Source organism: Bufo gargarizans, chromosome 2, assembly GCF_014858855.1.
Source record: "Bufo gargarizans isolate SCDJY-AF-19 chromosome 2, ASM1485885v1, whole genome shotgun sequence".
In the NCBI taxonomy this organism is placed as follows: Eukaryota; Metazoa; Chordata; class Amphibia; order Anura; family Bufonidae; genus Bufo; species Bufo gargarizans.
Window position 1 is genome coordinate 229,806,140 of NC_058081.1, and position 18,716 is coordinate 229,824,855.

The following is an 18,716-nucleotide window of genomic DNA, read 5'->3' on the forward strand; positions in this document are numbered from 1 at the left end:
CGGTGATTGAAAATGCACAGGGCGTACATGTACGCCCTGTGTCCTTAAGGGGTTAAGGCCTAGAATTGGGCCATGTAAAAACCCTCAGTAAATCATTGACACGTGCTGTCCGTTTTCTCCCTGGACAGCACACGGATACGTTTATTGTTCACACTTTTCCGCTGACCAATGGAGACATGCACTGTACAGTTCAAACACACCCATTGAAGTGTATGGGTCTGCCAAAAACCCTTGACAGAACTCAGGTAGCATCCGTCTTCTATCAGTGGTTTTTCACTGATCACTGGTAGGAAATTCTCTGGAAACCAATTTTCAGCCTAGCAGTGCACATTAAATAAGGATAAAACACTGCGGGCAAATAAAGGACAAACAGACCAAACACAGACCCATCTTCAAAGATGAAACACTGACCGTCTTGTCACAGATGTCATCACGGACATGGAATTGTGAACGAGACATAGTTGTTGTCAGACTGGCATTCAATCTCACTCCCTCACAATGTTACAACCACCCCCCACCCAAATCCATTACTGTAGAGACAGGCATCTATGAGTATCCATCATACTTAATACAGGGAGCTTTTTAAAGGGAACCTGTGAAATTTAACATGGAGTCTGATTTGCTGTCAGCATGTTATAGAGCAGAATGAGCTGAGCAGGTTGATATATACTTTTATGGGAAAAGATTCAGTGTAAGGGCTCATGCACACAAAATTATTTTTTGTCCGCATCTGATCCGCATTTTTTGCGAATTAGATTCGGACCCGCTCCTTTCAATGGGACCGCAAAAGATGCGGACACCATGTGCTGTCTGCATCCAAAAAAATAAAGAATATGTCCTATTCTTGTCTGTGGACAATCGTATGACATTTGTGAAGGATGTAAGAATGTACAAGGAATCATCGAGGTTGATAGGTACGTGTCACCGAGGTTCCTCGGTGGAGTAAGAGCCATTTTTTTATGTGTCAGCAGCAGTTGCCGTTTGGCACCTTGGTACTTAGCATGGCTGTAATAGTTGATCCGGGACGACTCTTACTGGGAGTAGTCAAAGTGCTGGGTGGGTGACTACTCCCCACGTTCCAGGCCGGGTTTTGCCAGGCATAAAAAGCAGCCAGAATTGCCAAGTGGAGAGGATTACCTCCGGCTGACAGTGGAGCTCAGGAGGTCTGTGTGCTGGGATCTGAGGCCTGTGCTGGGCTGGAGAGCGAAGACCCGTGTGTCAGGGGAACAGGCCGTCTAAAGCCTGTAATTGAACTCTCTGAGGCAGAACTGCCACCAAGGTGACTTTTGTTTTATTATTGTAATCATGTGTGAATAAACACTGAAGTTTGAATTACGAACTTGTATTTTCCCTCTTATCCTACTAGAGCAAATCCCCACAAGGAGTAAAAAAAAAAAAAAAAGGAGGCTCTTGCCCAGTATCCGTGTTTTGCATATCTGCAATTTGCGGACCGCAAAACAGGTTTCGATCATGTGAATGAGCCCTAACTTGTATTTTAGGCCAATCTGTTAAGAAAAAAATATATGGGGGGGTAATTTACATAGAGCGGTGTTTTACCTTGGCTTTTCTTTCCAAACTGCACTGGCAGAGAAAGCGCCTAATTTATCACGAGGCTCAGGCCTTATTATAAATTAGGCGCACCACCGGCGGTCTGTGGGCCTGGGGTAAAAGCTACTCCAGCCCCTGACTGGAGTACTTTTCAATCCATATTTATGTCTGTAAACGCTAATAAATGTGTCGTACTCGATGTTCCAGCCGCGTCACTCCCTCGCCACCTCGCAAAAATGGCAGTTCAACAAAATACTGTGGCATGGGCGTTAAAAGTCACAAAACGGGGTCTTGCAACTTTTTCTACAACCAACACTGTCATATCACCCATCATAAATTACCCCCATGGATCGCACATCCATATGCCATGCATTGATCTATTGCTTCTCAGCATAATTTATGAACATCTCCATTGAGGCATTTCATATATGTTTTGAGGCCCACTCACTACATCAAGGTGGCCTCTTTTGAGTGGGTTGCTGCTCTAATTTAGCGCAGCACCACATGGGGGTCACCACCAATGCACCACAGCAGCCACAGGCAGTGAGACCCATCAGCCCAGCTATCAGGCCAAGTCCCCTTGGCACTGGGCCCCACCAATGCACAGCATCACAACAGCGACATCCACCATGCAGTACTGCATCATGGTTTCAGAAACCCAAACTGAGACTGGGTATGAGTTCATTAACCCTTATGCAGTCTCCTGCTAATGAAAAACACCTTGGTAGAATGGGAGGAGTGCTGATGCAATAAGAGAAATAAAAAAGAAAGGGGACAGAATGCAATATGCCAATCTGTTAAAAATGTATATTACCTGCCTAAATGGAGTATACATCTACAAATTGGTATAACTTGCAATTTAGTAATTTAAATCTCTGCCCTTTCTATGATTAGGTGTCCAGTGGGTGATCCTATTCAGTGATTGACAGTTTTCTCTGTATGCATGCTTATACAGACATAGCGGTAAGTCACTGCATAGGACCACCCACTGGACTCCTAAACATAGAAAGAGCAGAGATTTCAATCAATAGATTTCAAGTATAACTGAATCTTTTCCCATAAAACAATATATGAATCTGCTCTGCTCCTCCTGTATATATAACATCATGTCCATAGGTTGATTAGCATTTTTATGGTGATGCGTACCCTTTAAATTTGAAAACAGGGTAAATTGCAGTATGCTAGGGATGCTCGATAATAGCATCACTACAAAGGGACGTAGCAAGCTTCTCCTCCTATTTGAGTTTTAATAGCAACAAAAATAGGGATGAGCAAACTTCGGGTTATCTAAGAATTCTGTTAAGGATTCCGCTACCATGGACCATAACTTATGGTCCGTGGTAGCAGAACCTATAAAGGAATTCTTAGATAACCTGAACCCGATCCTTGAATGCCGAACTTGAAAACACAAGTTCACTCATCACTAAACAAAAACAGATGGCAGCATGGGACATAACTGTAAGGACAGAAGTGTCAAACGTAAAGTGTAGCTAAACCGTTGCAGAAACCATGAAGGTTCAGCAGCACTTCTCAGAGTGCTCAACACCTTCAGGTTTCATCACTTCCAATCGGTTTTTCCAACATGAGGAGTACGGATCCGTAGAAAGTATATGATATCTAAATTCTACAAAGGCTCATAGGTCCCCTTGGAAGTTTTCATCAAACATATGCAGTCATTCTGTAGTAACCCCTAAATGCATACCCTGACCAGTTTTGTTTAATGGCTATTAGGGATGAGCGAACTTCATATTTTGAAGTTTGAGTTTGTGTTCGGGTTGGGGTATATGCTGAATTGCGTTATGGATTCCGGTACCACGGACCATAACGCAATTCCATGACGGAATGCATAATGGAATGCCTTTAGAGGCATTCCGTCATAATAGAAGTCTATGGCCTGCATAATGGATCCGTCCGGTTTCCGTTATACAGGAGAGGACTTCAGCATAACGAAAACCAGACAGATCCGTTATGCTGGCCATAGACCTCTATTATTAAGGATTAAATAACGGAATGCCTTCCGTCATGGAATTGCGTTATCGTCTGCGGTAACAGAATCCATAATGCAATTCAGCATATACCCCAACCCGAAGTTCAAAATATGAAGTTCGCTCATCCCTAATGGCTATGTAGACTTTTAGGGGCAATTTTTTTATTATTGCATTGTACTTATTTTGAGCTAAAAATTAATTTTTCAATTGGTCTTTGTTAACAATATGGCATCCTTTTTTCTGTACAGAGATGAGATGCTCTAGTTGCACCGTTAGGATTTTCTGTATTTTCTGTCAGATCAGGAGAAGACTTCTTATCCCTGCTCTATGACCTTATAAACACTCATTATAGATCAGTTCTTATCTTACTGATAAGAATGTGGCTTTAATAAGTGTTTATGGCCTATTACTAGTTTAGAGATAAGGTAGTTTAGATGACCAGTACAAGTGAAAGTGAAAGTACCAGTCACACAGCTAGAAAAACAGTTAACCCATTGTGACACAACGGCTCAATATTTTAATAAAGACCAATTGAATATATGATTTTTAGCCAAAAATGAGTAAAATGCAATCCTAAACAAAAATTATCTCCAAAGGTGTACATAGCCTTTAAAGGGAACCTGTCACCGGGATTTTGTGTATAGAGCTGAGGACATGGGTTGCTAGATGGCCGCTAGCACATCCGCAATACCCAGTTCCCATAGCTCTTTGTGCTTTTATTGTGTATAAAAACCGATTTGATACATATGCAAATTAACCTGAGAGTCAGAGCTTGAAAATATGACTCTTCTTTGGTCATACAAGCAAGATATAACTCTTTTTATGTTAAATTGAATATGTATAAAATTGTTGTTTTTTTTCACAATAAAAGCACACAGAGCTACGGGGACTGGGTACTGCGGATGTGTTAGCGGCCATCTAGCAACCCATGTCCTCAGCTCTATACACAAAATCCCGGTGACAGGTTCCCTTTAAGTCTCTGAAAATATTAAAGTATCAAGAAGGACAAAACATGTGCTTCTTATAGCAGACATTTACCGCACTTTGATTATTCCAGTGAGCTAGAATCCAGAAAATAATGCAGGGTATTACAACCACAATCATATCATGTAATGTCAGTATGCGGGTTCACCAATAAGCAAGCACAAAACAATCCACTCAAGTGAATATTTTCCAGGTGGCAATACTATTTTTTAAAACTTTCTCCTGTTTATAATGTTGCTTATTTAAGATTAAAACGTGGCTAGAAATTGATGCCCCAAAGGTTACACATTTTCTAGAAAACCAGAACTTATAACAATCCAAAGGTGACCATAAGATAACTATCGATCCCCCAAACACATGCATGGTCTGCACGGCTTGGAGAGGGGAATGGCAGAGGGGAAAACAAGAAAATCAGGGATGTTGAATTCCAACATGCATGACCCTTCTCTCCTGACATCTACAGAGAATCCGGAGGTCCCCATACACTATAGATCAGTAGTGGCAAACCTTTTACAGACCGAGTGCCCAAACTGCAACACAAAACCTCAAAGTGCAAACACAGCAATTTAACCTGAATACAAATATAGTATATCCTCCATGTACTTTATCATGTAGCCATAATAGCCTGCCTACATTCAGTGCGCTGCCTGTGCTGTTCATACTGCGCCCTGCGCTGATGAAGGGCTGGAAAAGTCTAAGGCATATCGGTACACCATAGACTTTTTCCAGGGCGTGGGTACCCACAGAGAGGGCTCCGAGTGCCGCCTCTGGCACCCGTGCCATAGGTTCGCCATCACTGCTATAGATGGTCAGCCGATTCTGATAAAATTGGTGGGAGTGGCAGACATACATCTATTGAGTATGGCCAGTTTAGGCCAAATAAGTTGCTTGGCACACCTTTTTTTTGAGGGGTACTGTTTAAAGGGATCTGGAAAATTCCATCTTAAGAATTCCCTCCTCCCCAAGCCCAATAAGCTGACTGTTCCAGACTTGGCTCCTGAAACTCAAGGTGAAGGAGGCCAAATAGCACCTATTTAAATATGTCCCTTCTGCGGACAGAAACAGCACCCATTCACATGTGACATCCCTCTAGGACACCTATATGCCATAATAGGGCGTGATTCACTTCCTTTTAGGCCCCTTTCACACGGGCAAGTTTCCACGCGGGGGTAATGCGTGAGGTAGGGCTGCACGATATGGGAATTTTGTGCGATTGCGATTAGGGCCATAAAAATTGCGATAACGATATGCAATATTTTAAGGGAATTGTGCTAGAGGTCTATTTGCTTGGATTTTGAAGGCAAAAGCACACAGAAATTACTGATAATGCTGAAATGTAGTTATGCTTAACTCAAGAACTGAAATGCACACTGTTTTTCAAAATAAAACATCTTTTACTAAATTAAATAACATTTTCTTAATAGCACTGCACAGATAAATAGAATAAATAGAAGAACATTTGTTCATTAAAATAACGACTTGCCTCCAGACCCTCCTCCCTCCCCGCACTGTAACTGATGCATCGCCGGCCGCGCTGTGCAACATAGAGGCCGGCGATGCATCCGTGTCAGCCACGTAAAAAGTCAACCATCGCTTTATAAGACGCACTGCCATTTTCCCCCCACTTTTGGGGGGGAAAAAGTTTGTCTTATAAAGCGAAAAATATGATAATACAATTGCAGCTTTTTTGGGCCAATTGGCGATTGCGATATGGCGATTTATTGCGATTGCTTTGGCGATATATTGTGCAGGCCTAGCGTGAGGTGAACGCATTGCACCCGCACTGAATCCGGACCCATTCACTTCAATGGAGCTGTGCAGAGAGAGCGCTCCATACAGTATTAGAATGTATTGGCTCCGATGAGCCGAGGTTATTACTTTGCGAAGTCTTGTGAGACTTCGCATAATAACTTCAGAAATAGATTTTTACTAAAAAAAAACATTTCCAGAACTCGGATTCGGTTCCAAGGTACCACTTCGGCTCATCGGAGCTAATACATTCTAATACTATACGGAGTGCTCGCTCCGTACAGTATAGAAAAAAAGTTTTATGCGAATTAACTTCGGATGTTTCATTAAATTCATATTCAATTTTGAAAATATTCAAAAAGTACAGTATCACATACATCAGGTGCATCTAGATTGCTACTTATCTCACTGGCACAGATGGGTGGTGTCCGCCCATAATTCTCCAGTGAGCATCATTCTTCCACATATGATTTTACAAGTGGAAACTTTACTTCCTTTTACTATAAATCCAAGTTTCATCTCTTATATATGTATAAAAATGAGTTTCTGTCAGTCTGGACGTCTGCCTGTTCTTTATGCGCGACCAAACAACTGAACCGATCTTCACCAAATTTGGCACACAGGTACATCAGGTGTCCGGGAAGGTTTTAGACCGGGTCTCAGCTCTCTAGGATGCACAGTTCCTGAGATATTCCCCAAAAATCCCCTGCCAATACAAGCCTTCAAGTCTTTCTCTTCAAATCCCAACTCCCATACACACGGTTTTACTCCAGGTTTCCATAACAACCCAGCCATTTTTCTTCACTGCTGTAGGTCAGCTTTAGGCTAGGGCTATAGGACGACAATAAGTTACTACATGCATCCATCTTTGATGGATTTTTTGCAACTGTCATGTCGCAGTCGCAGCATGTCACATGTCGCAGTGCGACACCATAGCCTATCATTATAAAAATTGAGACAAAATGACGCACGACACATGTCGTCGTGTAGCCCTAGCAATAAGGGGGCAGGGAGCTGTGGAGGTCACTGTTAAATGTGCTGGCGCTGTGGATGTTACTGTTAAAGAGGCAGAGTGCTGTGGAGGTCACTGTTAAATGGGGTGGACACTGTGGAGGTCACTTTTAAGGGGGCAGGGGCCACTATTAAAGGGTGGGCACTGTGGAGGTCACTGTTAAAGAGGCGTGAGCTGCAGATGTCACTGTTAAAGAAGCGGGCGCTGTGGATGTTACTGTTAAAGAGGCAGGGCGTTGTGTAGGTCACTGTTAAATGGGGCAGACACTGTGGAGGTCACTGTTAAGGGGGCAGGGGCTACTATTAAAGGGGCAACTGCTGTGAAGGTCACTGTTAAGGCAGCAGGATACTGTGGGGGTCACTGTTAAGGGGGTAGGCCCGTGAGGTCACTGTCAAGGGAGTAGGGTGCTGTGAAACTCACTATTAAAGGGGCGGGCTGCTGTGAAGGTCAAAGTTAAGTGGATGTGCTGCTGTGGAGGTCCAATTTTAAAGTGGCGGGGCACTGTGGGGGAGTCACTGTTAAGGGGTGGGGAACTATGGCGTTCACTTTTAAAGGGGTGGGGTGCTGTAGAGGTCACTGTTATGGGGGATACTGTCAATATCTTTTAACAACACATGAAACATTAAATTAAATAGATGGAATATACCCGTGCAAAGCCGGGTCCTTCTGCTAGTCTCATATATATATAAATAAGTTTCTGTCTGTCTGTTCTTTAAGCGCGACCAAACGACCAGACCGATCTTTATCAAATTTGGCACTAAGGTACATCAGGTGTCTTGGAAGGTTTTAGACCGGGTCTCAGCTCTCTAGGACATACTGTTCCTGAGATATTTCCCCAAAATTACCTGCATTAGCCAATACATGCCCCCCAACTGCCATGCACACGGTCACATGTCCCTTATCAGCCAATAGAAGCTCGCAGGCTTTTAGTCTCCACATACACACAGTTTTACTCCAGGTTTCCATAACAACCCAGCCATTTTTCTTTACTGCTGTAAGTCAGCTTTAGGCTAGGGCTACACGACGACATGCACAGCTCAGCAGACAGTATCACACAATAGACAGATACACAGCATACAGTATCACACATGATAGGATTAGATTCACAGCTCAGCAGACAGTATCACACATGATAGGATTAGATACACAGCTCAGCAGACAGTATCACACATGGCAGGATTAAATACATAGCTCAGCAGGCAGTATCACACAGGATAGGATATTAGATACACAGCTCAGCAGACAGTATCACACAACATTAGATTAGATACACAGCTCAGCAGACAGTATCACACAGGATAGGATTAGATACACAGCTCAGCAGACAGCATCACACAGGATAGGATTAGATTCACAGCTCAGCAGACAGTATCACACATGGCAGGATTAGATACACAGCTCAGCAGGCAGTATCACACAGGATAGGATATTAGATACATCGCTCAGCAGACAGTATCACAAAGGATAGGATTAGATACACAGCTCAGCAGACAGTATCACACAGGATAGGATTAGATACACAGCTCAGCAGACAGAATCACACAGGATAGGATTAGATTCACAGCTCAGCAGACAGTATCACACATGATAGGATTAGATACATAGCTCAGCAGACAGTATCACACAGGATTAGATACATAGCTCAGCAGGCAGTATCACACAGGATAGGATATAAGATACACAGCTCAGCAGACAGTATCACAAAGGATAGGATTAGATACACAGCTCAGCAGACAGTATCACACAGGCTAGGATTAGATATACAGCTCAGCAGACAGTATCACACAACATAGGATTAGATACACAGCTCAGCACACAGCATCACACAACATAAGATTAGATACACAGCTCAGCACACAGTATCACACAGGATAGGATTAGATACACAGCTAAGCAGACAGTATCACACATGATATGATTAGACACATAGCTCAGCAGACAGTATCACACAGAATAGGATTAGATACACAGCTCAGCAGACAATGGGGATGCTGTAGAGGTCACTGTTAGGGTTCATGCCCACAAACGTAAGGCCTCCGTGCCCGTTCTGCGACCGCAAATTCACTTGAATGGGGTCTGCGATCCGCATCCGACAGTCCGATCCGCAAAAAAGTAGTGCATGCACTACTTTTTTGCGGTGCGAAGGCACGGCCAGAAACACCACAAAAGCACTCTGCAGTGCTTCCGTGGGGTCCCGATCCGTGCTTCTGCACCGCATCTCCGTGATTGCGGACCCATTAAAGTGAATGGGTCCGCTATCCGTGAAGCAGAATGCACATGGCCGGTGCCCGTGTATTGCGGACCCGCTGTATGCGGGCCACAACACGGCCACGGGGGCACACGGTCGTGTGCATGAGCCCTTATGGGGGATACTGTCGATATCTTTTAACCACACACAGAAACATAAAATGAAATAGGTGAAATATACCCGTGCGAAGCCAGATCCTTCTGCTAGTTTACAGTCTAATCATCATTGAGGAAACTGATATCAGAAAAGACAGACTGCCACTCCAGAGTAACAGCTAAAGGAAGGGTTTCAAATTAATTATTTCTAACAATCGTTCACTAAACCTGTGACTTACTTAGTAAATCATTAACGCCTTCTTTGTAAGTAGTATTGTAATTTGTCGTTAGCTGCATTAGAATTGGCCTGCTCCCATGACATGTATATCATGTGTAACCACCACAATGTGAAAGGTGTGTAGGCAGGAGGAGGCTGGTGTCACACATAAATCTTGGTGTTTTCGAGGAGTTTCACAGTTTTTGGTGCATTTATTGTAGGCATATTTTGCAATGTTTTTAGCCAAAAACGCCAGCTCTAGATGTAACATGGAAGTTATTAAAGGGACATTTCCATCAATTTTTTTTATCACACATTAACAGCCTGTATGTGAATATTCTATGTATTTTTTTTTATAAAACAGGTTGATGGTCTTCTGGAGATAATTTTTGTAAGTCACTTCATGTATTCTACTTCCTGTCCTGGCTTTTAACTTCCGGTATTACACAAAGCCAAACAGCCGGTATTACACAGGCAGATAATCGCTAACGAGTGTTTATAGTAACGCTTGTTAGCGATGATCTGGCAGTGTAATACTGCCACTGATTACCTGATGAACGAGCAAATGCTTTTTCATTGGGCAATCGCAATTTTTTTACAACGCTTAAAAATCATTGTTTGCTGGCGGCAGATCATGCGGTGTAATCACGAACTGCTGCCAGCAAACAGTGATCAGTATGGGGACGAGTGATGGCATTAGCATCGCTCCTCCCCAGACTGTGGAGGAGATTGCTGCATGTAATAGCAGCAGTCTCCTCCACTAGCGAGCAGGCGATTGCTGTGAAGGAATGCTTACTTCCTGACAATTGTCTGCCTGATCTTTTAATCTAATACAGCCCTCACTTGACTTTCTCAGTTAGACCATTTACTGCAGCCACAAAAGGAAAGGGATGAGTGACTGAATTAGAACATCACACATTAAACTGAGTGTAAGTGTAATGCTGTTCTATGGACATCTTTATCTAGGCCTATCAGAAGAACAATAGAGCTGCCATACTGTCATCCTAATTCTATAATCTACTATTATACTAACAGATAACATCTTTCCCTCACAGCAGCAGTAAACTGACAATAGATTCTCTATTTATTTAGGAGTTGTATCTCTCTGTTGACTACTACAGAAGGATAATATTTTGTATTTCATGTTCAATAGTATAGTACTGCTGAAAAAAATCTAAAAATGTTTTCTATAAATTTTGAGTTAAGAAATACCCCTTTCTGACAGAAGAGTCCCTTAAAAGACAGGATAAACAGGTATCTTTTTGCAAATGCAATTTTTTGAGTCAGTGTTTTTTTAAGTTGCTGCATGCTCTGGGTGTGTCATTTTTCCCTCCTTGTCTGGAATTTTCCCCATAGATATACATTGATTTTTGTTGCCCTGCTTGAATTGCATTTTTTAAGATATTTTTTTTGTATCAATTTTTTCCCCAATATCGCTATAACAGGAAGCGACATCAATTGCTGCCAAAACAACCCTTTCAAATGAATGGAACTGATTTTCTGAGATACTTTTTCTTAAGGCCTCCTGCACGCGAACGTGTACGCCCTGTGGTCGTGCTGCGGCCCGCAAAATGCGGGCAGCAATGAACTAACCAATTCTTTCACAGTTTAAGGCTACATGCACACGACCGTTGTGTGTTTTGTGGTCCGCAAATTGCAGATCCGCAAAACACGGATGGCGTCCGTGTGTGTTCCGCAATTTGCGAAACGGCACGGACAGCCATTGATATAACTGCCTATTCTTGTCCGTTTTGCGGACAAGAATAGGACAGGTTATATTTTTTTTGCGGACCAACGGATGCGGCCCCATTGAAGTGAATGGGTCCGCATCCAAGCCGCAAAAACTGCAGCTCGGATGCAGACCAAAACAACGGTCGTGTGCATGAGGCCTTATGGGTTTCATTTTTACGGCATTCCTTAAGTCTTAAACCTGACCTGTTACCTTCATTCTTTGGGTCAGTATGATTAGTGATACCACATGTATAGTTTTTCTTTTGTTTTAATACTTAAAAAAAATAAAAACATTGAAAAAAGAATTATGTTTCTTTGCATCCCCATAGCATTTTTTTATAGTTACACCTATGGAACTGTGTGAGAGCTGTTTTTTTTGCGGGGCGATAAGTTTTTATTGATACTATTTTGGAGTGTGCATGACTTTTTAATCACTTTTTATTAAATTGTTTTGGGAGGTGAAGCGGTGTAAAAATGGTGAATTGGACAATTATAGTAGATTATTTTTCCCATTATGCTGTTCGCGATACTGGATGAATATGTTTATATTTTAATAGTACGAGCATTTTAGGACATGGTGATACCTATGCTCTTTCTTTTTTTTTAATCTATTTTTAATATGAGGAAAGGGTGTGATTTGATTTTTTTTATTTATTTTTTTAACATTTATTTTTTACTTTTTTAAAATTCTCTAGGGAATTTGAACATATGATCATCAGATTGCTTCTCTCACAGACTGCAATGAATTCCTTTTGCAGCCTATGGGGCTCCATAGGAATGTATTGCTGTGCCTTGGAGGGCTTGAGGCTACCACAAGTCTCTCAGATGCCATGGTCACAAATGGGGTGCCTTCACACGCGACTGATTTTGTGGCAGAAGATTTTGCGACTGAAAATCAGTTCCATTCACCTTAATAGGGGTTGCAGAAATCCAATAGCAGGCCGCGACGAGATCGAACCTCCCTAGCATCGCAGGTGATGCTAGGGAGGCTCGTCCCCGTCGCAGCCTGCTATTGGCTGCTCCCCCTGTCGGGAGAAATTCACACGTAGGTTTACAAGGGACAGAACCCAAAGTAAAAACTGGCCCATTAAAGTTAATGGGTTAACGCATGTTAATGCGTCTCTCCTCACTAAAGGTTATTATTCATGCAAAAAGGACCCTACAGAAATAAATGGGTCTCAGGGCATGCATTTGGTCACATTTGTCATGCAGGACTTGCCCATTCAAGCCAATCTGTCAGTGATTTAAAAAATTAACCACACAGAAGGATGGTCCATGTTCACAGATGGTGGCAAGGAGATGAAGTGTGATGCAGATCTTCACAAGCACGAGAGAACGCTTTCACTCACAGAACTTGAACAAGTTTGGTACCGCTCATGTGTAAAAGGCCCTTTTCACACGGGCGAGAATTCCGCGCGGGTGCAATGCGTGAGCTTAACGCATTGCACCCGCACTGAATCTGGACCCATTTACTTCAATGAGGTTGTTCAGATGAGCGGTGATTTTCACGCATCACTTGTGCGTTGCGGGAAAATCGCAGCATGTTCTATATTCTGCGTTTTTCACGTAACGCAGGCCCCATATAAATGAATGGGGATGCGTGAAAATCGTATAGCATCCGCAAGCAAGTGCGGATGCGGTGCGATTTTCACGCATGGTTGCTAGGAGATAATAGGGATGACAAATTTTTTTACTTACCTGTTCCAATTGATCGCGCAGCCGGCATCCTCGTCTTGTTTCTTCTTTCAGGACCTGCAAAAGTACGTGGTGAGCGCAATGACGTCACCAAAAGTCCTTTTGCAGGTCCCGAAAGAAGAAGCAAGACGAGGATGCCGGCTGCACGATCAATTGGAACAGGTAAGTTAATTTTATTTATTTTTTTAAGAATGCTATTAACCATGCTATAACCATGTTATAAGGGAAAATATTAAAATCTACAGAATACCTAACCCAAACCAGAAATTCAGTGAAGAAGTCTGGGGTCGGGTCTGGCTACCACTGTCAGTTTTTTATCACGCGCGCGCAAAACGCATTGCACCCGTGCAATAAAAACTAAACATCCGAACGCAATCGCAGTCAATACTGCAATTGCGTACCTACTTGCACGATTTTTCCGCGACGCACCCGCATCCTATCCGCCCCTCACACGCGACACCCGTGTGAAAGAGGCCTTAGGCCCCTTTCACACGGGCGTTGCGGGAAAATGTGCGGGTGCGTTGCGGGAACACCCGTTATTTTTCTACGCGAGTGCAAAACATTGTCATGCGTTTTGCACTTGAGAAAAATCGTGCATGTTTGGTACCCAAACCCGAACTTCTTTACAGAAGTTCGGGCTTGGGATCGGTGTTCTGTAGATTGTATTATTTTCCCTTATAACATGGTTATAAGGGAAAATAATAGCATTCTGAATACAGAATGCATAGTCAAATAGCGCTGGAGGGGTTAAAAAAAATAATAATTATATTTAACTCACCTTAGTCCACTTGTTCGCGTAGCCCGGCATCTCCTTCTGTCTCCTTTGCTGAACAGGACCTGGGGTGAGCATTAATTACATGAACAGGACCTGTGATGACGTCACTCCGGTCATCACATGGTCCGTCACATGATCTTTTACCATGGTGATGGATCATGTGATGACCGGAGTGACGTCATCACAGGTCCTGTTCATGTAATTAATGCTCACCCCAGGTCCTGTTCAGCAAAGGAGACAGAAGGAGCTGTCGGGCTACGCGAACAAGTGGACTAAGGTGAGTTAAATAAAAAAATAAAAAATTAACCCCTCCAGCGCTATTTTACTATGCATTCTGTATTCATGCATTCTGTATAAGGGAAAATAATAATGATCGGGTCTCCATCCCGATCGTCTCCTAGCAACCGTGCGTGAAAATTGCACCGCATCCGCACTTGCTTGCGATTTTCACACAACCCCATTCACTTCTATGGGGCCTGTGTTGCGTGGATTATCGCACCGCAACGCACAAAGAGGAGCATGCTGCGATTTTCACGCAACGCATAAGTGATGCGTGAAAATAACCGCTCATGTGAACACCCCTCATAGAAATGAATGGGTCGGGATTCAGTGTGGGTGCAATGCGTTCAACTCACGCATCGCATCCGCGCGGAATACTCGCCCGTGTGAAAGGGGCCTTAGTGTTCTGCCAGTCCTAACTAGTATAATTCCTGAGAAGACTCTAATACTGCAGAGGAATATGTACAAATAATCGCACGTGTTGGGGCTTCAGTGGGGGAGATCAGCAGCCACCATAAACCTCTGGGGCTGCTTGTCTCCAGGAGAACAAAGGATTGAGATCCATCTTATTTCAGGAAGTGCGGGTTCTGTCAAGGTGTTCTCGTATACCTCAAATTGCTGGAGGATCCTGTGGAAATCTGTGGGATAATCCACCAGCAAATATGTACAAAATGGGGCCACTTTTGGTATTTTTCCAGGGCCACTTTAAGTTCCCAGTCTGCCCCTGCCTGGACATGCTGGGAGTTGTAGTCCTCTACTCTTATACCTCCTCCCTGTAATGTCCTCTAATATCAAATAATTACACCACGGACATGCTGGGAGTTATAGTTCTCTCCTTCTAAATCTTTTCCCTCGCTACCGGGTACAGGTGCCTGAGGAGGCCCAGAGAACCTTGTGCTACATAAGAAGACACCAGTATTATAGAAAGTACATACTGGTTCAGCAATTACACCTCTGGCTGGAGGGAAGGGGTTAGGTCAAGAATTTGGCATTGGGAGAGGGGAGGGTGCCATATCAATGTTTGCCTCAGGCAGCACGAAGGCTATGTGCTTCCCTGCCCCTGGCATTGAGGGAAGGGGTCCCGAGCTGAACTCTTGCACCAGGGCCCATGAGCCTTTAGCTACGCCCCTGATAACAGCCCAGAATTGCTGGGAGTTGTAGTTCTCTCCTCTCATATCTCCTTATTGTAATGTCCAATAGCCAACTCTTGGAGGCAGCGAGGAAAGTAGTTAAATATTGCAAGTAGGCGCCAAGTATGCTGAGTAAAGCAATGATTTATTTTATATACTTCTAGTGTCATTTGGCTGACGCTGCCATCTAGATTACATTGTGTGTTGTAGCATCATCACCCACTGTCCCGGGTATGATGTCTTCCTTTTGGGGGGGTGACGTTCTCTTTTTTGGGGGTTATGAAAGTAGCAACCCTGACTGTATCCAGGTTAGCTGGACATGTTTTTTTTTTGTTAATTTATAGTCGAGATTATACCGTAATTGATAATCATCCATTAATTGAAATAATCAGATTATTATTTTTTTGCCAAAATTGTCCAGCCCTAGTTAGCTTTATTCTGTACTAGAGGTGTCAAGGGTGCTGTCCCATTACAACAACGTATCCCTTATCCACAGGATAGGAGATAAGTCTCTAATCAACCACTGGGGCCTCTGCCAATTGTGAGAATGGGGGCCTGTATCCCCCATTTGAATGATGTGGAAAACATGCATGCACGCTGCTGCTTCATTAAACTCTATGGGTTGCTTGTACTCGGCTATCTCAGGCATCCTATATACAGGGGCAGGCTGGGAACTTAAAGTGGTCCTGGATAAAATGTTAAAAGTAGCCTCGTTTTGTAGTTGGGTCCAAACTGATGGAAGGCAGGGCCAGTAATGCCACATTGTGGCACATTATTCCACCCCAACACAGCCAGATACCACAGTGCATCACAAAATACATCCCCAAAACTTCCACTGGCCGGCCGTGAGGAGGGCTCAGGCGGCCCCCTGGGGAATTTCCCTGTAAGGTCTATGGCCAATCCGCCCCTGCCTATATAGTTAATTCAAGTGGAGGAACACAGGTCCCCATTCTCGTGATCGATGGAGACCCCAGCGGTCAGACCCCCACCATACACTTATACTCTAGTCGTTGTAATGGGAGAACCCCTTTAAACCATCTCCCCATGTACATCCAGCTTCAGTGTACTATTCAGTAACTAGTTGGCAACATAAACTGGAAAACAGCAGAAAGAGTAGATGCCCTAAAATAAAATGACTGGTGGAGATACCAATGGGGCAGATGAGACACGTAACAAAGGAGTCAGGAATACATATATTAGGCCACTTTCACATGGTCAGTATTTTACATCAATGGAACCTACAGAGAAAAACCGTACCACAAAGATCACATCTGACTGACAAATACTGATGCAAAACGCTGACCAAAAATAGCGCCATGTGAATGGGGCCTTAGAAGAACTTGTGTTTCAGGAGCCTGGAAAAGCTGGGTGACTGTCTCTCTGGGAGTTGTAGTGGCAGCAGCTCTTCCAGACAATGTGAACAATCGGAGGCATAAAACAAGTGACCGTATATAGTGTACCGTCTGCTTATACCTATATATACCGTCTTCTTCACCTGCCCTGAACTCTGCAGGCAGACCACCCCCACCTCCCACAGTCTGGGAGCAATGGGAGACGGTAATTATATATATATATATGTGCAGACTGTCTATCCTCTAAGCAGTCTCCATGTTACAGACAGAAGTGGACACACAGAATATAATGGAGGGAGGGGTCGTTGTGTAGAAATCCTGTCATGAAGTCCGCCTCTCTGTGGGGTCCCCACAGCTTTTGTCCTCTGCAGACCTCTGAATTCATCAGCCTGTCTGTCACTGTGTCTCCCTGCGGACACCAGAACTAACTGGCACTGGCTGCTTCTCCACCAGAGGCCCGAGCAGGCAGCCACCAGCAGTGCCCACACCAGGGGCTGGCAGAAGCTCTGGGCAGTATCACGGTATATGCTGTCACCTCTGACAGGTGTCACCATCCTGTGCCCAGCCCTCTGCTCCTTACTTACCCTCATTCACCAGCTTGTAGCTCTGGGATTTCCTGCTCCGTCTCCGCTCGGAAAACTCCATTCTTCTACAGTCAGTGTGATGTTGACGAAGGCAATGCCAGTGACGAGAAGAAGGAGAAGCACAGGGAAAAGATCAGACAGATTAAGACGCTGACAAGGAAGGGGAGGGGGAGAATAGAAGAAAATAAGGAAATTAACCGCTAGAGTGTGCCACGGGGAAGCACCAGCTCCGGCGGGGTAGGCGACTGCCAACTGGTGTGCGAAGGCAAAGTTTTTCCAGGCTTCCAATAGGAACGTACAAAAGGAAAATGTAAGGAAATCAGATGCTAGTCCCTGGGACTTCCCAGCAGGCGCGGATCTTTATCACACAGTGTCCTGAGGCGCCAATAATGAGACATACGAAGAGCCCCGGAGGACTGAGAGCCGCAGACAGGGCCCGCTCTCGCTCTCGCTCTCGCTCTCTCTCTCTCTCTCTCTCTCTCTCTGTTTTGCTTTCTCCTTTTTTTTTCTTTTAGGGTCAATGATAAACAGGGGAGAGAATGACTTCGAGACGGAGGAGGGAGCCTGCCACCTGCTGGCCAAGTTCAGTCTTACAGCAAGGTGGATTAACGCAACGTATGGCGTGACGTCACCGGCTCAGTACTACCGTAGGTAGAAAGGGGAGAAGCGACACCTCAAAAAGAGGCAGGAGAGAGAGGAATCCGAGCGGCGCGTGCGCAGTGAGTGCTCGTTCCTTGGCTTTGTCAGTGTGTCTGCTGCAACAGTGACCTGGCTGCTAGGATAGGCTAGCCTGACAAACGTGCTCACGGGGAAGTAGTCCTCATTGTGCTCCTACCCTACAATCCACAGAAGAGCCATCATTAGCAAACAATAAAACTACTTAGAAACAATGAGCCCTCATTAGACCCCTGTAATAGCCCTCTAAAGCTTCTGCTATTAATCTGTTCTTTCTTCTCTTTCATAGGATTCCTGCTCCCAGGGCTGATCTGGAGAGCGACAATGTGTGCAGAGGCGCTAGGGCTTATTAAAGGGTCTCTGCCACCTGACACATGGGTATTAAGCTGGCTGACATCAGCTGAACATTACTATATTAGTGCCATCTCACTGCCTGCCGCCGGTACAGAGAGAAACTAACTTTTATAGTATGCAAATGAGCGTTGCACCTGCTCCGAGAGGCTCCGTTCTCCCACCTCTTTTCACGCCCTGCTACACTAGATTGACAGGGCCAGGCAGCGCTGCTCTCCTCCCGCCGGCCGTGTCTGCAGTGTAAATCTCACGCCGTTCAGTATTCGGCGCAGGCGCAGTGAGGGAAGGGCGCTCGGCGGCTGC

General features: G+C 44.3%; 1 protein-coding gene across 1 annotated transcript in view; it reads right to left on the reverse strand.

Moving 5' to 3' along the window:
* The window catches only part of BEND7 (BEN domain containing 7), a 101,083-nt gene extending 82,629 nt beyond the window's left edge, over positions 1 to 18,454 (reverse strand). The window contains exons 1-2 of the mRNA XM_044280096.1: positions 17,586 to 18,454; positions 17,388 to 17,452 (exon numbers count right to left, since the gene is read on the reverse strand). Coding sequence (XP_044136031.1) covers positions 17,388 to 17,448 — 61 coding nt within the window. The 5' untranslated portion in view covers positions 17,449 to 17,452; positions 17,586 to 18,454. The remainder of the gene's footprint in view (positions 1 to 17,387; positions 17,453 to 17,585) is intronic.
* Positions 18,455 to 18,716: the final 262 nt, after the last annotated feature.